The following is a 24594-nucleotide window of genomic DNA, read 5'->3' as shown; positions in this document are numbered from 1 at the left end:
CCAGGTCCGTAAGTAGCACTTTTCAAGCAGCAGTGGTTAGTAGGTGGATGGTGCATACATGTACTGTACAGGGAGAGAAATGGTGCCACTTTTTAGTTACAGGATGGAAAATGATGCACATTATCAGCCCCAAATGATCCCAGGAAGCATCAGTATCACTGACATGGAAGGCTTAGGGCAAATAGAATGGGGGAGGGGGAAAAAATAAGCCAAGTCATCAAGGATGTCAACATTCTGTATTTGCTATATCCAGGAGTGAAGCACAAACCAGGCACAAAAGCCCAAATGAGGCAAATCTGAGTTGAAATATAGGTTAATGGGGAATCATTGTTCACTGCTGGAAAAAAGAGGAAACATCCTCTTCCAAACCCAGCTGTGGGCCATAATGAAACAAAATACTTCAGACCCTTTCTGGCTTTGAGGTAAGCGCCTTTGCCCCTTCCTTTCTCCAAATCATTCTGCACATTAAATTTGCTTTGCTGAATATTGTATTCTCCTAGAGGCGCAGACTGCAGCTCATTCACACTGCAGACAATACTAATAAGGTTTTGGAATAAGAAAGTTGGAGGTACTGACAAACCTGCAAAAACAGCAGAACAGCAGAAAACAGCTGTGCTTACTGACTATGCTGGTTCTGGCCACTAGTGGTTTAAATAGAGAAGCTTTTGTGTGTATGTGACATTATCTTTCAGCAAAGGGTGTCCAACCGGGAAGGGCTTTTTGCACCACTTGGGGCCCCTCTTCCAGATAGGCTTTGCAGACCTGATGGACCAGCGGGTCAGATACCTGTTGAAACAACACAAACACGTTTCAGTTTGAGACTGATCACTGAGGAAAGGTTCTAACTGCCTCCCCACATGCCTCTTTATAGAAAGAATAACTGTGAGCAGAGCTCCTTCCATTCAGAAGGGACCACTGGAAAGGAATCTTTGTTTTGGAACTTCTAAGCTGGACCTCTGTATTGCACCCACCAGCACCGGCTTTACCTCCAGCCTCACAAAACAAATCAGGTGTAGTCTCCAGTCTGCTGGCAAGTCGTCTACCTGTAGCTAAAATGGCATGCCAAATCCCTTCATTGCAACAAAGTCCAAGCCTGTATGCATCCAGCCTCTATAGGAGGTGCTATTTCAACAGCTGGCCTCAATAAGGTAAACTAATTACAAAGGCTAAGCGCTGTGAGAAAAAAGGTCTCTAAAAAGGGATTAATTTTACTTTTGTTGGATAATCGGTTATTTCTTCTGCATGCGATGGATTTCTGTCCTAGTCTTGTATTTCCGTATGTCCAAATTTGCTTCGGTATTTTCTGTACAATCCTACTGCAGCTGGCTGGTGCAGGAAGTCAGAACCTACAGTGTAAGAGGTACTAGAATGGAATTATCATCACAACTACAAATCTCTGGGAAGAGCAACGTCTGGCAACTATCCTCTGCTTTTACCATTTGAAGTTTTAGACTTGGCTTTGCAAACAGGCGGGGGATTTCAGATCCAGAATCAGTTACTGGAAATCTTACCCTGTGGCTGGGTGGCCTGGAGTTTTGTTAAGCTTTAAATCTTTTGCTACCAGTAGAGAGGGGAATAGAGGTCCTTAGAGAAAGAGGAGTCTTTCAGACAATAAAGATCCAAAGTAAAACCCTAGCATAATCTGCACAAACAATGCTCCAACAAATTAGAATTTGGAACAGACTGATAAACTTTGTCCAGGGATGTTTGCATGCCTCTGTTGAGTAATCACATGGTCTTAATGTAACCTCCATCAGTCATCCTCTCCCCAAATAGCTTTGTTACCTTTTATTTGCATTGTGCAAATTTGAGATATTAAGAACTTTGGACAGAGACCATGTAATGCATTTGTTTGAATGCATCTGGCACATTCCTGAGAACTACAGAGAAAGCTTGCTATGCCAGGCAGCTACAGACTGTATAACAGCAGCCCATTCCCCTAGCACTTTCCTTCCCCAGTGATCCCAGACAACGCAGATTGAAAAATGAATTACGTTTGGAGGTTCTTGCCATAGAAATAAAGCCACTTCTGAAATGCTTTGCTTTAGCTTTTTGGAGTTTATGACAGTTAAAACATCTAGAAGCAACAGTGGGGGGGGGTCTGGTACAAAGCAAGATCCAGCCACTTGTTCTATGCGTGCATTAAATTAGTCCCTTTTGACCTTTAATGTTATGCTAGTGCATTAGTGGAATCCCTTACATAACACCACCAGGACAGGAAGCAGGAGAGACTCTCCTGTCTCTGATTTCACATGCAAGGGGAGTTCAGAGAGACCAGACACAGGTCCCAGTCTGGAATCTGGCAAAGAACCATGGCAAAGCTCCTCTGAGAGAAGCTGTACGAGTATGAGATGGGCACATGGGGCTAGGTCCTTCTTTTCATGTTACCCTTGCTGCAGAGAGAGGTCTGTAGTGCAAGTTTTGGTATTGCAAAACTGAACTTAGAGCAAAGAAGGAAAAAAACCCCAAATTGTTTTAATGTATCAATGTGCCAAGTGCAGTTCTGGTCACATGTCCACACGCTTACGGGAAAGTGCTCCCATGATACTAAATTATCTCACTGGGAGAGAAGTGAATGTGTGAATGTCAGATACACATCAATGCTGTGTGCAGGTTTAGACAGACAGTGGCTTTTTAAGAAATCACTCTGTTTCTGTGTGGGGGCTGGAAGTGCACACCCCAATTCTGCATAGGAAGGAGGATTTAGTAATGGCCTGATTTTAAAGCTTTTGTTATTTCTCTTTTGAGCAGGTCTAATCCAGCCCTCTGGTCCAGGCTTTTGGCTTCCTTTGGGGACTGCAGGCTGGGGCTTTTCATTGTTAGCTGAAACAGACATTTGGATGCTTTCCCTTCCTGAAGCACATTTGCTTTTAGCGCTTTTAATACTTGCTTTGTCCCAGATTCAAACTTGTCCTATTTTGTTTGCTGCCTCTTTTTTCTTCCCTTTTTTCTAAATTTTCTTTTACCTTGATTCAGCAGTAGCAAAAGCCTCACGCCTGGGAGCAGTCAGTCTGCAAAGTTCCTTTCCTCTTTTACTAACCTCAGTTCCTACTGTTTCACAGATTTATTTCATTTTTTTCCTGAGAGTAAAAACAATCCACAAAACTCACATGTAAGAGCTTTGAAGCCCAGCACACAGGCCTTTTCTGCACACTGCTGTACATGTAAGGTAGCATACCCCTTTTTCTAGCCATGCGACCCAACCTTCCATTGTATCCAACCACACTGTTTGTCCTGGGGAGTTTTTATAATCACCTACAAACACACACTGGCAGATGGTCTGAATTTGCTTAACCTGCTGAGGGTTGTGAGGACAGAGCCTCCATGTGGATGCCAAATGCAGCTGGTCCACAGTCTCCTAACCTGTTATCTCAGTGTACAGAGCTCTCACTCTGGGCAAACAGGGACAGAACTGCCCATCACCTCCGGGTTCTGCTTGTCCCATTGAGTACCATAGGATCCTGGGCAACAACCAGAATCCTAGACTCCACCTGCACAAGTGAGTAGTTTGGATAAAGCATGGGAATCCATGCTTTATCAGGGATGGGAATCCTGGCACGATTTCCCTGATGGGAAAAGGCAAGATATAAGCAGGATGGAAACAACTGTGATTAGTCACCTGCAGTCACTGCAATTGCCTATAATCTCTGTGGCACGTCCAAGTCCATTTATTCAGCACGCAGGAGGGCCCCAAAGCCTTCCCACTCTGAGGCTGCCACTTAGCACCTAGTAGTAGGCATAGGGCTTCCACGTGCTTGGCAAGGGAAATGACCTACCCATGGGGTAACTGCAGTCCTGCACAGAGCCCAAGCAAAGGCCATGTTGTGGCAGTTCAAGGCTGAACTAATGAACCCTCACTGAACTTTCTCAATCTGGCTTTTGTTTGGATTCAGAGCAGAAGGCTGAGGGCTACACACTGCAGGAAGCACTTGATCAAAGTGCTGGCAAGACTGCCTCCTCCTTGCCACATCTCTTTCCATGACACCTCTTGGCTTTGCTCACCTGCAGCCGCTCTGGCTCTTTGCTTTGAATTCACATGCTATGCACAGTTTCCATGCAGATGAGAGAAACCACATGTTGCTGGAGTGAAACACTGATAGCAGCGAAACCAGATTCTGCTCCTAGGGACAGGAGGTTTCCACAGAGCCCGAGAACTTTGTAATTCATGAGGAGTTCATATGGAACTGCCTCTCTCCTAACACATAGCAACTTCTTCGGTTTAGGTGATGAAGGAGGGATTGACTTTGATACCGTCCCTGCCAAGTTCTGTTCTTCCAGCGGGAAGCTGAAAATGCAGTGGCAACTGAGCACTCAAAATCAAGTACTCCATAATAAGTACTCCAGCACATCTTGCTGACAGAGCCCAGACTCAGGGAACCTGTAATATCCCTTAGCCCTTTTGGAAAGAGAACAACTGCTTTAATCAATATTTTGGACCTGCCAAAAGAAAGTGTGCTATTTTCACATTAAGAGAGCATCTAAATGCTGGCTTGAACTCAGCAACTGTTCTGGATAGATTGTTAGTCCACACTATCCATGCGACAGCTTCCATGCTGGGAAGAAAACTGCTGAGCTATTCAGGTTTCCGTTCCTGAAAGCAAGGATATAAGTTTGACCGCTTCCCGAACAGTTCTGGTGGTGGCCTGCACACACACGACTCTGGAATACGAGAACAGTCTGTCACTGTGTACAGTGCTGGTGAAATCCCCGACAACTTCCTCAGCCTCATGGGCTAGTGAAAATATTTTGCTGCTGAAGCACTTCACTGGAACATGCCCGGCTGAAGCACAAATGGATGCAGAAATAACAGCAGGAGGTTAGGAATGGGAGAATTCAGGCTAAGGATGAGGGAACAATTCTTGGCTGCAAGACAAATTTGCTTGTGGAATCATCCTTTGGAAACAGTGAAAGCCCCAGACTGGGCCAAACATGAGAAAATGAACAGTAGGAAGTAATTCTGCATTGACGGGGGGTAACTTCATTGGTTTTCTATGTCCAAGTTCTGCAGACAAATGATAAGAAGAGAGGGAGAGGACAGAAGACTCAAGAGTTTATGGATGACATGGGTATTCCCATGGCCATATTTCTTCAAAAGCACCCATAGTAAAGCAGTTAAGTGGTAACACTCATGAGCTATTGCTGTCAAAACCAAATCAGGCAGAAAGCAAAAAGTCAAAGCACTAAAGTCCAAGAAATAAGAAATATCATGTCAAGTCTCACCTGGACAGTGTCACAACTGCAGGGGGTAGAAGAGAGCACTGCAGAGCACTCCCCAGTTGAATTATGACTACAAGGTGTTCTCATATGTCTCCTACCACCCACAGGACCATACAGCTTGGCTCAGACTGGCATTTCACTTTCACATTACACCTTCTGCAGTTCCCAATCTCATCCACTATGTTAAATTACATTGTGGATAGGCAATTCCATACTGCACTAGATCAAGAACAAGATGGAATCTGCAGGCCACTACATCCCAGATCATTCTGTTCTCCTTTTCCATTCTAGTTGCAGGAAGAGGATCAGGACATGTGGTGGGTAAGGGGAGCCAGCTGCCAGGTGACCCAGTGCTAAGCAGGGAAATTCTTACCTCTCTGCAGAGAAATCTGAGGCATGTAGAAGGGAACGCCCAAAGTTCATACAATGGAGACAATAAAACCCCTTCAGAAAATAAAGCAGGGATTCTGGCTTTTGGAGAACATTGAATAAGCACCACAAGAGCACCTTCTGGAGGAGCAGAGCAGGCAGAGGTATTCCGGATGATAAATCCACACTTCACATCACTAGATCAACAGCAGGGCAGCACTCCTGACCCTTGTTAAGACAGTTTGCTGATAGTTCCATATGGTGACATGTTACATTTTAATCTCAGCTAGGTGCTAGCTAGTGCATGCCAGACACTTTGTATTTGAAGCAGGCTCACTTTAAACAAGGTGACCGTGACACAGGCCAAACGTTCTGGCCAAGACAGCCGTAAGTGCAGCCAAGGATAAGCTGAGGAGCAGCTTTTCTGGTGTTCTCAAAAATACACATTAATACAGCTCCTCAGCCCTTCTTTATGCACTTTCTTAGGATCCATAGGGCTCCTCTCATGCCACTGGCCTGTACATTGTCTCATGGGGAAGAGCAGAGACAAAAAGGTTTTCCATCAGAGTGGTGTGTCCCTCTTTTGGCAAGAGAAGAAGCTGCTCTCAAAAATACTGACATAACCTTGGAAGAAGCCTGGCAAAAGGGAGCATCAAGAACATCAAGAACTTTGCAAGACTGGAGAGAAAAGCACATGCAGGAAAACAGAGGGATCAGGCTCAACCAGCACAGGTTCATGAAGGGCAGGTCCTGCTTGACCAACCTGATCTTCTATGATAAGGTGACTTGCCCCACTGATGAGGGAAAGGCTGTGGACATTGTTTGGACTTCAGTAAAGCATATGACACTGTCTCCCACAGCATTCTCCTGGAGAAACTGTCTGCTCATGGCCTAGATAGGTGGATTCTTCTCTGGGTTAAAAAGAGGCTGGATGGCCGAGCCCAGAGTGGCGGTGAATGGTGTCACATCTGGTTGGTGACTGGTCACTAGTGGTGTCCCCCAGGGCTTGGTATTGGGGCTGGTGTTGCTTAACATCTTCATTGATGATCTGGATGAGGGGATTGAGGGCACCCTCAGTGAATGTGTGGACGACACCAAGTTGGGTGGGAGTGTTCACCTGCTGAAGGGTAGGAGGGCTCTGCAGAGGGATCTGGACAGGCTGTGGCCAATGGTATGAGGTTCAATAAGGCAAAGAGCCAGGTCCTGCACTTGGAACACAACAACCCCATGCAATGCTATGTATCTCCTGCCTTATGTGATGTCAGCTGCTGTGCCAGAGAACACTGTGGGAGATGCAGGTGGGGCTACGCACAAAACTCCCATCAAACTTCAGAGGCCAAGATTTTGCACAGCTCCAACATGCAGAGCTTTCTGCTTGCAGCAGGCTGAGAAGACAGTATCATAAGGGACCAGGAGAGTATTCCTGAAGTACCCCTACACATTATCCTGGCTCTGCGACTCACTTGTTTTAGTTCCAGCCCCACCACGAAAACTTTCAATCCGATTTCTTGATCCCATTCTCTTCTCTCCACCCAGACCCCAAAGCTTGCCTATTTCAATGCTGTTCCATCTCCTCAGCAACAGCTCTGCTCTTTTTTTAAACTCTGCTTCCACTTTGCTTGCTACATTCACTTGCTGGGAGGAGAAAAACAAGGGTGGTGTAGGGAAGGAGTAGCAATATAACAGGGAGGTTGGATACTAATCTCCAAGTTAAATCTCTTTGATTTTAGAAGTGTAGTTCACCTACTTGCACATACAATGTATCCGGAGGTATCTGTTCTTTGTTCTCACTAAAAGTCTATGGAATAACTTATAAGAGTCAGGGCATTCATTATAGCTGGAGTCCTGGTGTGATTCCAGCGATAAAGGATTTACCATTTCCTGTCTCAACCTGCTAAGCAGGGCTGCTATGTGAATGCTAACTAGATAATGCACTCCACCCCACAGCTGCTAGGCAGAGACAGCTGCTAAAGCATCCCAAAGAGTTGTAAGACACAGGGAAGAAGTTTCCAGAGTTAAAGTATCTGATGGCTACTGGGTTGCACCAAATGTAGATTCCTCTAATTTGATCCTCATTGATAAGCTAGTACATAGCCCGAGAGCATCCAAGGGACGCTTCCAAGAGCTTGCCTTAAAACCCCACTGCAGAAATGAATGCAGACCTGAAATGCAGGAGTTTCCAGCCTTCCCCAGCCCTGCAGCCTAAGTTTTCCCAGCAACAGCCCCATATCCCCTGGTAACCCCACAGCCTGCTAATGCAAGGTTCATAAACTGCTCTGACATCCCCATGGAAACAGAGTGTGAGGTCATAAACAGGGGATTAGCACCTCCAAGTCCCGGTGCAGCACAGGAGGTGGACGCAGGCCTTCCCTTCACCGACCAAAGGCCAGGGGCCATTCAGGATGAGGAGGGGGAAGAGACCCTGTTGCATAGGAACGACAGGCAGAGGGTGAATCACTGACTGGGGGAAACAGGTAAGGGGCAGAGGAGAACAGGCTTGTCACTGCGAGGGATGGAGCAGTCACAAGTTCCCTGGGCAACCCATCCCAGTGCCTCATCACCCTTACAGGAAAGAACTTCTTCCTTACATCCAATCTAAACTTCCCCTGTTTAAGTTTTAACCCATTACCCCTTGTCCTATCACTACAGTCCCTAATGAAGAGTTCCTCCCCAGCATCCTTATAGGCCCCCCTCAGATACTGGAAGGCTGCTATGAGGTCTCCACGCAGCCTTCTCTTCTCCAGGTTGAACAGCCCCAACTTTTCTCTTTAGCATATCTTCATACGGGAGGTGCTCCAGTCCCCTGATCATCCTCGTGGCCCTCCTCTGGACTTGTTCCAACAGTTCCATGTCTTTTTTATGTTGAGGACACCAGAACTGCACACAATACTCCAAGTGAGGTCTCACGAGAGCAGAGGGGCAGGATCACACTCCTTTTGATACAGCCCAGGATATGGCTGGCCTTCTGGGCTGCAAGCGCACACTGAAGCTGACTCATGTTCATTTTCTCATCGACCAACACCCCCAAGTCCTTCTCTGCAGGGCTGCTCTGAATCTCTTTTCTGCCCAACCTGTAGCTGTGCCTGGGATTGCTCTGACCCAGCTGTAGGACCTTGCACTTGGCATGGTTAAACTTCATAAGGCTGGCATCAGCCCACCTTACAAGTGTGTCAAGGTCCCTCTGGATGGCATCCCTTCCCTCCAGTGTATCAACTGAACCACACAGCTTGGTGTCATCGGCAAACTTGCTGAGGGCACACTCAATGCCACTGTCCATGTCACCGACAAAGATGTTGAACAAGACCTGTCCCAACACCGATCCCTGAGGGACACTGCTCATTAGTGGTCTCCAGGTGGACATATAAGTCCTGTTGCCTGAGGCATCTTTTACCCAGTTATAAGGAACTGCTTTTCCTTTTCCAATCTAATTCTGAAAAAAAGATGTGGAAAGACAAGACTATTCACCTGTTGAGTTTGGGTTTCTTGGGAATATGCCCTTCAGGAAGTGGAGGTCTGTGGTTTGGCAACAAACCTGAAACAGAAAAAGAAAGGCGTGAGAATATTTTGCAGTTCCTTCTTGCCTCTAGAGCATCTAGAAGTTACATTACACCTCATAAGCCCAGTGACCCAGGTCCCTACCGGGACAGCACAGCAAAACTCAAGTACAGTAGAAAGGGTATTTTATCTTTAGTCACTGCTGAACCTGCAACCCCAGCCAAAGAGAAGCTAGGTGTTTTTGCTGTGTATAGAGAGGAAATGCACACCAAAGACACAGCCACTTGGGCTCACTCATAGGCTTTTTGAGAAGACATAGGGCATTGGTGTCAAAACAGATTCCATCTCTAGGATGCAAAACTGACCATTAAAATTCTCAGTCCATTTAACCTGGGTACAACTCAGGTACCAGCCATAAAGATCATACTCTTGACTGTGTCAACCTGGGTCCTACTCCCAGGATAAAGCAAAAAAGCCTTCATATGGCAGATGGTAGACAGGTGCTATCATGCTCTTAACAGATAGGTCAAGCTTACACTAAATTAAGTAATGTCAGATGCTGGTATTTAATCATTAGGTATGAGAAACTACACCACTTCCCAGATCTTTCTGCAATGGTAGACCCATCTGCAGGGGTGTTTGCTGCCAAGGCAGGAGCCAAGACACATAGAAAGTGGAACAAGTAGCCTGTGGTCCATCATCCTGTCCCAGCTCTTGGACGGACCATAATGAGTCTGCTGGGTGACTGGAGAATGATATCTCACTGAGCTATGCTAACTGGACAGGAGACCCCTCTCAAGGGCTTCTATGGGTACCCCACAATAAGGGGTTGTCTTAGGAGGAGGCTAGGTACCTGCACGGTGAGCCATCTTCACACAGACAGCAATCTTCTTGTGCTCCTCCAAACAAAGGCCTGTGATCCTTCGTGGCAACATCCCTCCATCAGAACGGATAAACTGACTCAGCAGCAAGACATCCTGAGGGACCAAGAGAAGAGAAAACCCATCAGTGCTACTGCTATGTTAACTGCTGTGATTCTTAGGTATTGTGCTGACCCTCACGTTGTGTACACAAAACAAAGCAAAACAAAACAATGGTTCCTTCCTACGCATTTTGGCTGCAGTCTGACACCAAGTGACTTCTGCTTTCTGTCACTCCGCCTGCCAGCTTAGCTCAATAAGGTCACTCAGATGGTCTGAGTCTTCCCCTGACTTCACCAGTGTAAACACATGATGTCAGCCGCAATGCTGCTACTTCATTGTCACTTGCTCCAAGATTCTAGCTAAGATAATGTTGTCCTAGGTACTCAGACACAGTTACACAAGACCTACAGATGGACTGTGTTTACACAACTTGAAATGCCATCACAGCTGCTGTCCCAAAGGTCACAGATATGTTAGATCACCTCTGGCCCCCTCCTTGTCCCCTCAGAGCAGGATTGTTCTCTGCTATCTACTCTTCAAACTTTCATCCAGTTTCCCATGGTGGAACTTCCCTTATGTCTCTCTGGAGGGGTGGAGAGCAGGGAAATGGTCCAAGATCTTGCATGAAGAAGCTTTTTATAAGAAAAGAACATGTGCTGATGAGAAAGACCTAACAGGATAAACTGCTGCCTTCAGTCCTTCAACCGTGTGTGCATTAAGTGGGGCTGTTACAGCCATGCTGGATGGAAGGAGCACTCAGAGCATGTGGAGCATGTTTGTCTGTGACTTGAGAATCATTTAGATTGCACTGCTGTTGACCTTTCCAATTAAGAGCTCTACAAACATAAAGCACTCTTAATAAAAACAAAATTAAAGGAATCTCTACAATCAGATACTATCACAGGGCTGGGATGACCATTTTTTAAACACAGCAGCAACAGCTGTTGGAGAAGTGTCCCATTAACTGTACACAGTAGAACATCTCAGCATTTATATACATGCTCTCCACTTCCACACACAAGTGCAAATGTACCCTTCAGGCCAACGCAGGCAAGTCCCCTTGACATGCTGACATCAGCATAAGTTGGCCCAAATAGCCTCTGGAGACTCTGCTTGTTTCTTCCCCATCTGTGGACAGATTTGTTGCTGGTTGAGAATTTACTTCTTCACTGCTGTTGTAAACATGTTGATAGTTGAGGTAGCTGGACGATGCGGAGGCTACGTGCCGGGTGGAAGGGACCTGCCAGGGAGCACCCTGACAGAACGAGAACTCAAACCAGGTACGTCAGCACTTTACACCTCCCCTGTCTAGGGCAACAGGCAAGAACAAAGAGTACTTACTGCTTTTCACATGGGGTTACCATGACTCTGCCTGCTGTTCAGAGAGTCACAGACCTGCTCCCACCTCCCTATCTTTGCTCGTTTACAAGAGCTTCCCGGCACATTCCTACCTCCATTTACTGCCCTTGCAAAAGCAAACAAACACAAGTGGATATAAAATGAATATTCAGAAAACCTAGCTATCTAGGAATTATATATCCATCTCCACCGCACAAGAGCAGCTCAGCTTTGAAGCTGGAAGTCAGCATGGCTTTCTGGTAATGACCAATTCTGACAGATGTTGTCATACAAGTGCTGCAGTCAAAATTTAGATGGTTTTCGTTTGTTTTGGGATTTTGCGGTTTGTTTTTGTTTTTTTTTCCTTCTTGCCTTCAATCCCACCCTCACTTATATCATGACAGACAACTTCCCTCTAGCCTTATCTGCCTTCTTTTCTACCTCCACTCGTGTACAATGAATGTGTCCAGACTGATGTTCACATCCAGCGCCTCCGAAAATATGGCAGGTTAGGCAACTTCTCACTGATAAAAAATGACTTATCAAACACCATACAGAGTGATGGTGTATCAAAAGAACACGAAAAGCACAGCTGAGAAACTAGCAGCAAGCTTCTGAAAAGCCACCTATGGTTAAAATAGAAGCAAAGTGTCCTCAGCCCAGCTAACACATGGCCTTGCCAATGAGAACAGTAACCAGGGGACCAGCTGGTGCTGGCTGCACAGGTGGAAACTGGATGGAGGCCAGACAAAACAGTCCAAGGGCACTGACTTTTGGACACTCCTGAAATGCAGTGGATTGGATTCAGGAAACCAGAGCAAGTCTCCATCCCCTTCTTCCCCTCATCTTTAGCAATTCTCCAAATCACTAACAGCTCAATTTGCCATTTAGAAAAAGCATTATAATTTCCTCAAGTGCAAAAGGGCTGTTCAGCTCCAAGTGCCTAGAAAGTAAAACACTTCCTAAACTTTTCTACTAGACTGTTTCGTTAGTCTGTGGGGAAGAGCTAAAAGGGAGCTGATGGCTAGTTTGAGACTGTTCTGGTCTTTGCAGCCATAAAAGCCTAAGGAGGCCACAGGCTTCTGTGAAGGGTGTGTGTGGTCCAAGTGATTTCTCATATTACTACCACGCCTCATGGAGTCACAAGCTTGTTATCAAGTGTTTCCATGTAAAGGCAGGAGGCAGGAAGCAAAGGGAGATAGTCTTTCTTTTTCCCTCCTGTGGAAAAAAAATCAGGAAAATCCATTCTCTGCTACCATCTCTGACCAACAGTGTCACCACCTCACCAACACCCTTGCGTGGCTGTCATTTCCTAACTAAAATCACCCATGTCCAAACCGCTGCAGCTCCAAATTACACTCACGCTGTTCAGCTTTAAGTGCTGCACACTTGACAGAAGGTTGGTTCGTTTCTAAAGATCCCTACAGCTAACAACAGGCCAGGTGCCGCTCCCAGAGTACTCACACAGATGCCTCTTACCACTGGGAGCAAGCAGACAGGTACAGCCAATTTCATGGGGCAGCTGTGGAGGGAAGCGAGCAAGTACGTAAAGCGGTCAACAAAAAAAATTTGTCTGGCAAGTTCTCATGGTGCCGTCATGTTCCATGAAATTCACATTTTGTGCTCGTGGACAGCCAAGCCTATAACCACGGATTTGCTTTAATCACTGGACAGCTCCCACGAGGCTGGACCCAGATTCCCAGCCCTGTAATCTGCAGCATTTGATGAAAACAACTTGGATTGAATTAATCTAGGGCTAACAGGCAAAGCTTGCACTTTGGTTTCCCCTAATTGCTGCCAAAGCAAGATGACATATTTACTGCCTACTCAGACTAATGATGTTTGAAGTGGAAAAGGGGGAAAATTAAAAACAAGTTTAGCCTTTACCTCTAAAAGGTCTGGATAAACTTGCTAAACGAAACACTATGTACAGCAAGTTCTTGTGAATAGATGGCAACCAAAATGCAGAGGCATCTCTGCGTTTTAATATCTGCATACGCCTTGAAACACAGGATCCTTGATTGATTACATGCAATTCATTAAAACCTTCATTTACCGCACAAAGAGTTCTGTCTGTGTAGCCAGATTATTACTGGGCTGTATCAGACAAGTCTACCAGTCATTATTTCCAGTTATACAAGAGTTTAGTTTTTCCTTTCTCCCTTACCCCTGGGAGCCATACACCATTCTCCAGGCATTTCAAAACAGGATTGCAGGTTTCAAACCCAGTTGCATCCTGACAATGACCAAAATATTTTATTTTTTTAATCTCCAATGGATGTGAAAAAAAAATAAACAAAAAAATCAACTGAGGTCTCAGTTTCAATGGTCAGACCCACGCAGACCACAAACCATGGGAATTTATACCTTGGGCTCTGCTATACTGAGCCTCAGCAGAGACTAAGGGCTGAAGTGGCACGGACAACTGCAGCCCCCCACACCACAGCTGAGGCAGGTTAGAATCATGACCTGCTAGTGCTCACAATGTCTGTTCAGTTGATTAATAACTTTGGAGACATTGGTCCCCCAGTTCTCTGACAGCCAGAGTAACTCATTATGCCACTACTTTAGACAGTGCTAGCTGCACATGACAAAAGGAAAGTCCTGTGAGGTCATATTACTCAGCTCCCTCAGGGGCTAATTCAACACTTCCCTTTTCATAGTGCCTCATTCAGTCCAATTACAAGCATCCCAAGCAAAAAAGCTCACACTTTCCCTTCTGTGCAATTGACTGATCTCAGCTTATCAATCTCAAAGGAACTACTGTGATCCACCTATTATGATCTCTTACCAAGCATAGATTATAGGTTATGCTGTATGAACTAAGCTCTATCTTTTAACAAAAATAGCTGTTCTCAATTTACAGACTTTCAGGACAATTAACCAGTGAGTAAATTGTGACACTGTTTAATTACCCACACAGTTAAATGCCTGTACTTTATTACTTAAGCGTTTCAAGTTTCTGCTGCTCATCACTGCTGCAGCAAAGAAGAATAGACAGCACTTTTGTGCAGAAAAGGGAGATTTTATTCACCTTAACATTTAAAAACCTGAAAGTCTGTGACTGGTACAAACCTGTCAAATATATAAGGGACTTACTCAAGCAGAAGAGGTAGTTTACTCCAGAACTGAAATTCCTCCTAGTTCTCATCAGCCCCACAGAGGAATGCTTCTAAATACTGAGGTAAGAAACTTCTACGGTTTGGAAATGACTTTCTAGCTTTCTGTCCAGGTTCTCCTCTGCTCTATAGCAGGAGTACTGAAGATATATATATATATATATACACACATCAGGTGTATCAGGTACATTCAAGAAATTACATGACAGACAGGATGAACATGTTTCTAGTTTGTCTCTCAGGGCCACATTTTCTTAGGAATGATCTTGGCAATGATTCTCAGGACTCTGGATGCAGGATCTCTCCTCATATTTGGTTTTCTCTTGCCTCCATAGTGAATAACAGAAATCAGGTTCTAAAAAAATCAAAACTGAAGTGTGGAAGAAAACTTATAACCTTAGTTCACTCTACCAATACACTTAAGGCTCATGCTTTACATTGTCTGTTGGGACTAACAGCCTGCTTCTAATCCTGAAATTCAGACTCTATAGCATCACACTGTCACGTTGTCTAAAAAGGCTTTTCTGCCTCTCAATTGCACTGTTATCTCTACATGCAACAGAGTCTTCTACAGTCAGAAGCAGAAAGTAGGTCTACATATTAATTTCCAAGATTTAATCTGCTCCTAGAGCTTATTTCATCCCTAAGCATCAGTTTATAGCTTCTCTGGAGTTGTTAATGTGTGACTTGTGGAATGCTCTCTGGAATTCTGTAGAACTACCTGGTTTAATGAAGCTGTTGACCCCTTGCATTTAGAAGTCACATAAAAATATATTGACCTTAAATATTTTCCAGTGTGACTGGTCTGTTTTGATCACAACACAGTTCAGCAACCACAAAGGAGGAAAGAGCTGCAAGAAACTGCTACATTCAAACACAAGCAAAATAAAACAAATGTGATCTGTTCCTGTAGCACTTTCCATACCTTAATGGTATGTGCCATTTTTTCCTGATTTTTTATCATTTGCAAATCGCTGTATTTTTAGCTTTCCCAGACTGTTGAGAAACTGGACCAGAGAACACTAAACACTCCCCTGTTCCCAGTTAATTTCACCATTTAATATTGCATCCAGCCTGAATCAATCACTGACAACCCTCATATCCTGAACAACTTTATTTCTGCAATACAGGCTTTGAAAGAACTAGTGAAGAGTGAACTAATATTTCATTTACATCTCCCATCTGTTGTTTCACCTGCCTGGAGTAATTGCAAGTATTTTATCTGGCACCACTGCTGTACTCACATTCTTCATAATTCATGAGTCATAATTAGCCCTATACAACAGGTTATTTGGTTTTAGTCCTAGTTGACACCATTTTACTTGGAATTTGCAATGTTTGAGTTACCAAATGGTAGTCATCAGCATCATTCTCCTTCCTCTCTCAGCTACTTAGGATTTTACTAGCTATTTTCAAACCATTTATTGATTCCTTAGGATTTTTTTCAGGCTTTTAAACAAAAAACAAAATCCTGCAAGTGAAATAATGTGGGTTTTAGCTAATTACCTTCAAGATCTCGGGCTATATACAATTCAGGCCTGCTGGTCAGTACCTAATTCAATACTTAAGTTATTTATGTACCTGTTTTTCCTGTTGTTTTACATTTGCGAGGTTGCCATTCCTACCTAGATATTGAAACATAATTTTCCTTTTGCGTATGTCCTAGGACTGCATGTGAGAGCTCAGTCATTCTGCAGCCAATGTAGCTTTCAGTCCCCTCTACTCTCGTTAATGGACTTTTTCACAAAGATTTCTTTTCCTCCAAGTGAATTTGTATCTCTCTTGCCCTAATCCTATTGACATTAAGTTATTTTGAGTTTTCTGTTGCCTTATCTTACTAACAGCATGTTCCTGTCTGGTTTTCTTCTTTTCTAATTCCAGTACTGGGTTTTTAGCTTGCCAGGAGGGCACTTAGTCCTTTTGTAAATTGTGTTTGAATTACTTCTTGTAAAGTTACATTCTGCATCTTGTATCTCATGCTTATTCTAAAGTGCCTTGATTACTGTGCTTTTGTTTTAAAGCATTAGAGAATTTCACTCCCATCTTCTACATTTAGTGTTAGTAATTCTCTCATTAGTTAATAAACTTCTCATCAGCATTTCCTGCAAAAAGCTTGACTCAAACCTATTTTTGATGTTGCAAGGGATGTAAACACATACGCTTTCCTTCATACCCATCAAGAGTTTAGAAGTTATATAAACCAATTGTTAACAGACAGTGACTCGGTGAGAAATGGTAGTGCTTGAAGATATATAATTGATCTACTCAAGTCTTTTGGCCTCTCTGGAGTTAGAACAGGCCTTTATCAGTTGACTGTACGTTGCATTCCAGTTTGATTCTCCTGGAAGTGCAATGCTGAAAGGCAGCAGCTAGGCACAAAAGAGATATATGACCTTCTCAGATCAGATGGCCATGTATATAATTCCAAACCTTCTATTTGATATGAGCTCATCCTTCTTTTTCCCAGGAATACCATCAGCCAAGGCAAACAATCAATGTGTAGGAAGCTTTTGTTAAGTCAAAAAGAAGCAGAGACAGAGTTAGCTATCTTTACTACACAGAGCAAAAGAGAGATGAGAATGGGGGAACTCTCCTTCATTAAACTTACCACGTAATCGTACTTATGCTTCAGGTTCCAGCGACAGATGGGACACTGGCCAGTGGGGTTTGGAGGAGTTGGTGCACCATCCTTATCCTCTATAATTCTCCCTTCAATCTAGGAAACAATTCAGAGGATAAAATGATCAGGCGTTGTTTAGACCTCTACCAGCACCTGTGACATGAGGAATACTTTCCATCAAGTGCACAACATGTTGACCACTCTTATGTACATATAAGGGGAAGAGTATCTGCATTATTCAGCTTGCTTACCTGTAGATATACCAAGCACTTCGCATACACACAGACCATGGGGAGAAGAACAAATCCAAGGGGCACAGAGAACCACTTGGTAAATTCACGTATAAGATTTACTAAACGTAAACTAGTTCATAGTCAGTGTGAAGTTCTCGTATCTCCCTGACCTCCACTTACTGCAGTACTCCTATGAAGCACCATGCCTTGAAATTGTAGCAGCCTTTTAGCCAAAAGCTTTAAACCACATTTTTTTTTGGGAATACAAGAATGTCACAGAATAGCAGATGTCTGTTGCAGGTGAAAACACACAGGGGCTTGCTAGATTATAAGTGACCAACAGAAAAAATTCTTAACAAAAGTTAAATTTAAGAAATGACTGTTAGGAGATGTCTGTGGATTTTTAATTTTTTTTTTTTTTTTTTAAATCCAGTTTAATTCCCTGAACAATTTCTTTGGCAGATCATTTTGTCATCTTTTCTGTATCACTATGAAGTGGTGACATCCAACACTCATGTCTTCTCCAGAGTAACATGCAGAGATGTAGAAGGTGTGTGGGGGAAGAACTTGAGAAATTTGTTTTCTAAATGTAGATGTTAGGAATATGAAGCCTATCTACATGTGCACTTGTCTTTTTTTGAGGACTTATGAATAGAAGCAAGAGCTATCTCAAACTGCAGATGAATGAGACAGAAAAGACAATAAAACTAAGCCCATTCTTTTTCCTCCAAAATATTTTGGAACCTTCCTCTGGTCAAGGTAAGATTAAAGCCAGATTTTGAACACCAAATGATACTCTCAAACAGCGCAAGCACCAGAGGGCTTAAAAACAAACCCTGGGTGGAATGCAATGTTACTTTAAAGAAAAAAGCTGGCTGATCAAGACTGAACCATCAGTTTCTGTGCCCGAAAACCTGGGAAGAGAAAAGCATGATGTTTTCTGCAAGTGTGCATGGGAAACTGGCATCCAGCTGAACTGTCAGAACTATTTTTAAACCATGTTTTTTTGTCTTTCTTATCTAGTGATGGAAAAATGGAAACAGATAAGTTGCATTTTGCTACCTCAAAGAGAGAAAATATTGTCAATTTTTAAGTAAGCCTCCTCCCCCCACAAGTAGAACAGCCAGTTTTTACAAAACCAAAAAACTTACTATGAATATAAAACACAGGCCAGTGTCTAATTTTCTATTAATTGGTAAAGACAGTTTTCTGGGAAGCCAGTGTATCCAGTCTTGATTCTTGCCAGTCTGCCTTCAGACTTTAACTGTAATTCCATCTTGGAAATGAATAAAGATTCAGAAGACAATGTCAATATCATTTTCTTCTTGAGATAAATTTCAATGTACAGTTCTTTGGCAATTATTCCCCAGCTACTGAGGATTTTCATATTGTTAACCTACCCAGATTTTATTTTTCTGTTAGAGAACTAAGAGTGAATACAGGGACTCTACATTCTCAGTATGCTGATGAAATACAGATTTCTCTGAGATTCACTCATCTGGTTCATGTCAAACACTTCGTTCAATACTAATAAAAGCAAGCACACATACAAAGATGAACATAGAACTGGAGCACAGGAGGTTCCATGTGAACATCAGGAAAAACTTCTTTATTGTAAGAGTGACAAGAGTACTGGAACACGTTGTCCAGGGGGGTTGTGGAGTCTCCTACACTGGAGATATTCAAGGCCTGGCTGGACAAGTTCCTGTGTGATGTACTCTAGGTTACCCTGCTCTTGCAGGGGGGTTGGACTAGATGATCTTTTGAGGTCCCTTCCAACCCTTGGGATTCTGTGATTCAGAAAGACTGATGTAGAGTTGGTAGGATAAATGGAGTGAACAGAGGATATGCCAAGAAGAGTATCAGCCCTTTGGTTGCCCAATTTGAACTATTTGTTACAAGATGTTGCTCATCCAGGGGTACTAATGGATCCTAGATTGATGCTAGGGTATTATAGAGTAGAAAGTCTCCCTTATGCTTCTACAATGGGCCAGGGAGAAGGATTTTTCTAAAGGGTTCTGCTATTGCAATGCATACCTTTTTACTTCAAGCCTCAGTTAATGTATTGGACCTTTGTGATTATAATATGCATTCCCTCTGAAACTGAGGGCAAAGTACAGCAATCTACTGTACATGTTGTACTGGTGTGTGCACTCCCCCCTTGTTTTTGTTAAAACGACTTCAGTGCACGATTGTGAGCACTTCTCTTCAGGTCACTGGGCAAAGATTAGTAGTCTGGCACTTGAAGAGGGAAAAAAAAAAAGCATAATTGCTACTAGCATATATAATGTGAGCAGAATAACGCACTTTCTCCACTCCTACACCCCCTGCCAAATTTCAGTACTTCTTATAAAAAATAAAAATTCACTTGATGAACACCATCTGATCTGCTGCAGCTTGTTAAGTAAAACTCTAATTCTGTTGGTTGGTCTTTTCCTTCTCACCTTAAACCGTAGCTGAGAAAATACTCTTCTTTATCAGTTACTAAAGAATTTATGTTTTATTTTCAGGAGCAGTTTTCCTTTAGTATTTAAGGCATTCCTTTGACAACACCCCTTTCAGTGAAAATTTCTCCTAACCAAACCAAGTGCATGACAAGTTGCAAACTCTGTATCACCTACAGTCACTATGGCATACTCAGTGATTAACAAACACAATGCAGAGCAAAGGCAAGCTGCGTGGGGCATGAAGCTGGTAGAGAGCCATCCTATGATGCCACAGTGTTGCTGGTGCAGGGTGAAGTGACAAAGCCACCAGGCAAGCCTCCTTCATGCCTCCTCACACTCAAAACGATGCCAAGCATCACCACTTTAAGAAACGAACTCTTCTGAAAAGTTCATTTGAAGAAGGCATCTGAAGAAATGCCTCTTGCGTTTGGGTCTTGAATGCCTCTGGTCAGGCCTTCCAACTTTCCCGGGGTGGCTCTGACTGGATGCACTCATCACCAGCAACAGGATGACGACCCCAACCTTCGACTGCCAAGCCTTCCATTGCTCACCTGCATTTGCAATACACTCCTTTCACACCCTGTGATAGAATCATAGAATGATTTGGTTTGGAAGGGACCTCCAAGGGACATCTAGTCCACCCCCCTGCAATAAGCCGGGCCATCTTCAACTAGATCAGGTTGCCCTGATGTCTTTCAAGCCGATCTTTTTTCCCTCTTTTCTTTTGGGCATCGCAGTGAGGCCGTGGTGGACACAGACACACAACACAACGGGAGGCTGAAGGACAGAAAAGAGACAGCAAGGGCAACTACTGAGGAAAAGGGGTGCAGGGACTTACTGTGGTCGTATTGCCTTCAGTCACCTCCACGACTGCGAAAAAAGAAACAGACGGGAGGACAAAATGAGACTCATTCAGACTAACAGGACCAGGATTTTTTTGGAGGAGAGAGTGAAATACAGCGAACCCAGCCGTCTCTCGCGGCCGCGGTGAGGGAGCGGAGCGGGGCGGGGCGGGGCGGAGCCAACCCCCAGACTCACCCTCCCGGAGGGTTCGGGCCGGCGGCGACGTCCAACCGCTGCCAAACAGCCCGGTGAACAACCGGCGCAACCCCCCGCGCAGCAGGCTAGGCGCCGCCATCTTGCCGTCGCTGTCGCCTGCCGTCACTCCGCTTCCGCCAGCGGGAAGGCGGGCTCTGCCGGCGCCATTTTGATACGCGGCCTTCTCCGCCCATGACACCTGAGGAGAGGGAGGGGTCGGAGTCTGTTGTTCCTTTGCCCAGCATCTCTCCCCTGGGCCTTTTACCTGCTCCTCGGTACAAGAAAGACAAGGAATAAATGGCGAAGGTCCAGTGGAGGACCGCAAAGATGATCAGGGGCTTGGAGCATCTTTCTTATGAGGAGAGACTGCACGAGCTGGGCCTGTTTAGCCTAAAGAAGACAAGACTGAGAGGGGATCTCATTAATGCATATAAATATCTCAGAGGGGGGTGCCAGGAGGATGGTGCCGGACTCTTTTCAGTGGTGCTCAGTGACAAAATAAGGAGCAGTGGCCATAAGCTAAAACACAAGAAGTTTCACTTCAATGTGAGGAAGAGCTTCTTTATGTTGAGGGTGGTGGAGCACTGGAACAGGCTGCCCAGAGGGGTTGTGGAGTCTCCTTCTCTGGAGATATTAAAAGCCTGTCTGGACACATTCCTGTGTAACCTGCTCTGGGTGGCCTTGCCTTGGCAGGGGGTTGGGCAAGATGATCTCCAGAGGCCCCTTCCAACCCTAATGATTCTGTGATTCAGATTCTTTGAGCTTGTTTCAGTTTGGCATGGAGGTGAATCTAGAGATAGCGCTTGCTGTGTGTTATGTTACGCAGTTCTTACGGAGGCTGGAGCTACACTCCTGCCAGAGCTCCTGAGTCTCCAGTGAGAGGAAGGGCAAGGGGTGGTTTAGTTTAAAGTGTGGTGGAGTGGCTTTTCTGTTTGGATCGGCTCTGGGGTGACTCCTGTACCAGGGGTGGAGGTTGGTGTTCAGATCAGCTGTGGGGTGCAGGGAAGGGGATTGTTTCAAATCTGCAGTTTGCATCTGTATCTGCTAGGGATGCGGAGGTCAGAGCATTTCCCTGCACTGGCTTTTGTAATTTGGCAGGTAAAGGTTTGAAGCAGCATGTTGCCAGGCTGTAAACCTATTCCTGTAACCAGTCAGTCCAGTTTATGTATTCTCCATTTTTCTTTTAATATCACGTGCCTTTGGCAGGTCTTGCACAGCTTGTCGGCTGCTGAGAGATAACTTTTACTATCATCTTTCTTCGTGTGCCTCATCTTTTAGCTTCTTCCATCAGGCTTTGATGGAAGATAGATTAGAGGTGCCCATTGGGAGTGTGTGTCAGATAGCTGGGACTTTAGATACCAACAAACTATTTGTTTTAGATGGTAATCCTGTATCTTCATGAAGAGTGTTCTTAAGGTTGAGTTAGACTGTAGTCAATAGCAAAGGTCATTCGTGGGGTTTCCCCAAAAGCTTGTTTGCTTTCTCTTTGTAATTTCAACTCTTCAGAAAAATTCAGGAGGCAAAACTAACAGAGTGAGATAAAGTCCCTTGGAAGTCATGTGCATTGATGCACATTCATGCCATTCTGTTTCAACAGTGGTCAACAGTGCTCACCTGAGATGTTCTGTACCATGCCATTCTGTTTCAACAGTGCTCAACAGTGCTCACCTGAGATGTTCTGTACATTCTTCTCAGTTTGCAGCTAAAATGTGTAAAATAGAAATCATGACATAAATGTGAAATTTCATGTAAGATAAAATGTGATCTTCCTGTTTCAGGAGGTCTTCCACCTCCTTCTTGTGTGGTACACTAGCTTCTTGTTACAGTCCAGTCTGCTAACCTCTTTCTGTGGCACATCTAAGCTCTTAGTTCCAGGACTTTCTGAAGAAGCGGGAATGAAAGCAGGGCTTCTGTCCAGACTCTTGTGCTCTATGCCAAGCAATAGAAATGGGGTCATCTCAGTTAGTCAGAGAACAAATGGCAGTAGGAGAGCTTGCCGGAAGAGATCTCTTCCTCTTTCGCCACATTATGCTATATAATGATTTCTAGAAGCAGGGTGTTTTTTAGCTTGTCCGAAAGCTTAAACATAAGAGCCAAACAAAATATTTACTGCCATCCAGTCTAGGGATAACTTCCTTATGAGGAGAAGGAGCACTCTTAGGCTCAGTGGTGTAGTGATGTCATGTTTTTATGAGTTGCTGCTTTACTTTTTAATTTTATTTTATTTTATAGAGAGTTTTATTCTAGTGGAAGGAGTTTAGCTGCAACAGCCTAACAGGGGAGTTATTCAATGGCTTAAATTAAATGCAATTTCTTATGTTGGTTTCCTTGCATCTTGTGATGGGGAAAACTAAAGGGGTGGCTCTTTTCATGGGATAGAAACTAACCATTGGTAAGCATAGTGCTGGCTCACCATGCTAAAAGATAGGTAGAGAGACGAGCAAGGGCTGTTCAAGAGTTTCTCTGTGTCATAGGACTTTTGATGCAGGTACGTAAGCAGCACTATATTTGGTTGGACAGAAAGAGGCTAGCAGCACAAGTGATAGTTCAGATACAGTAAGTACTTCAATTGCTTGCCTCACCTTCAAAGAAATGCTGTCTCTAATGGAATTTCAGTGACACATAAATTAATGCAAAGAAGGAAAACGGTTGCTTTCTTAAAAACCAGCAGTCTGGTTTGAGCAAATTGCCTCTTCTCCTGAGATGTTTTCTTTGTCTTCTGAGTATTTTCTACAACTGTTAGTAATGCAGAACATTGAGTCCCAAGGAGACAAACAAAGCATGTGCCAATTTGAGTTGAAACCCATCATCACTTTCCAAGTTTGGAAATTTTACATATTTCTGATTTCTTGCAGATAGTTTTTGAATGTGTTTATTTCAGCAAGAGCTTGTATTCGGGGGAAAAGAAAAATAGCCCTGAATGCTATGTCCCTGCACAAGAGAAAAAATAAAGTGATTTTCTTTCTGTAAGTCAGTTCAGCCATGGTCTGTGATTTGTCAGCACTGCAGAGGGTCATCCAGTTTAGTTAGAACTGAACGTTTCCAAGGGATGTCGCTGGCCGTTGAAGAATGACTCCTTTTCCTTTTGGGTTAAAACTAAACCTGTGCTCCCAAGTAGGTCTGGTCAGGAGCAAGGAAATACCCCATTTTAGATGAGAAACGTATGTCCTAGCTGCTTATGGTCTCCGGAGATTTTATGGGACTGTTCTCAAAGAAATGGTATTCCCTTGTTTGAGATGCTTTGGGATTTGACATTGTAGATGTTCTGTAAGGCTCCATTTTTCTTTTCACACTAATGTGTGTTCTGGTCTTATCTGATAAAATGGAATATGTTTTGCTGTCTTTCTGATTTCCTATAACATATTGCTATTTTCTGCTTCCAGCTACAAAGAAACTTTTGTGGTCCTTTGGGCCTTTTCTGGTCCATTGAGTGCTAGTGGATGATGTGTATATCTGCTCCAGAGCCTTACCCGTGCAAATAGCTTATGAAGGCTGAGGCTGTTCCAACCAAACTTGATTAAAAGTTATAGAAATGGAGATGGAAAAAAGCTATTAGGTCATGTAGTTCCCACATGCACCCCCCGGACCAGTACAGGTTTGTTTCCAATGGTACATTTTTGGTGCTTTCCAGAAGGGGTCAGTGCAGGTCAGTGTTCACTTTGCATCCAACAGTTTGCCTCCCTTCCCCCTTCTTGAAACATTAGGAAAACCTGAATCTGTTGATGAGTAGGTTGCAAAATGGCTAAAATTTGTATTATAGATTGTAATATAATGTTGGGTGACCAAAAGTGGAAG

General features: G+C 44.0%; 1 protein-coding gene across 1 annotated transcript; it reads right to left on the bottom strand.

Moving 5' to 3' along the window:
* Positions 1-21: 21 nt before the first annotated feature.
* Positions 22-20916, bottom strand: MRPS18A (mitochondrial ribosomal protein S18A). The gene is made up of 6 exons (XM_080616678.1): positions 20800-20916; positions 20600-20631; positions 17070-17177; positions 9935-10058; positions 9052-9118; positions 22-786 (listed from the first exon to the last, which is right to left on the bottom strand). Exons 1-6 carry the CDS (start codon positions 20897-20899, stop codon positions 642-644), a joined length of 576 nt encoding a protein of 191 aa, XP_080472804.1. The 5' UTR covers positions 20900-20916; the 3' UTR covers positions 22-641.
* Between the last annotated feature and the right edge of the window lie 3678 nt (positions 20917-24594).

Source organism: Psittacula echo (assembly GCF_963264785.1).
Source record: "Psittacula echo genome assembly, chromosome: 4".
NCBI lineage: Eukaryota > Metazoa > Chordata > Aves > Psittaciformes > Psittacidae > Psittacula > Psittacula echo.
This window is presented reverse-complemented; position numbering and strand designations above follow the sequence as displayed.

Coding starts and splice junctions, on each gene's coding strand:
- MRPS18A (XM_080616678.1), bottom strand. CDS start 20,899: ATGGCGGCGCCTAGCCTGCTGCGCGGGGGGTTGCGCCGGTTGTTCACC. Junction 20,632..20,799: donor GGCCCGAACCCTCCGGGAGG/GTGAGTCTGGGG, acceptor CTTTTTTCGCAG/TCGTGGAGGTGACTGAAGGC. Junction 17,178..20,599: donor CTGAAGGCAATACGACCACA/GTAAGTCCCTGC, acceptor ATTGTTTCCTAG/ATTGAAGGGAGAATTATAGA.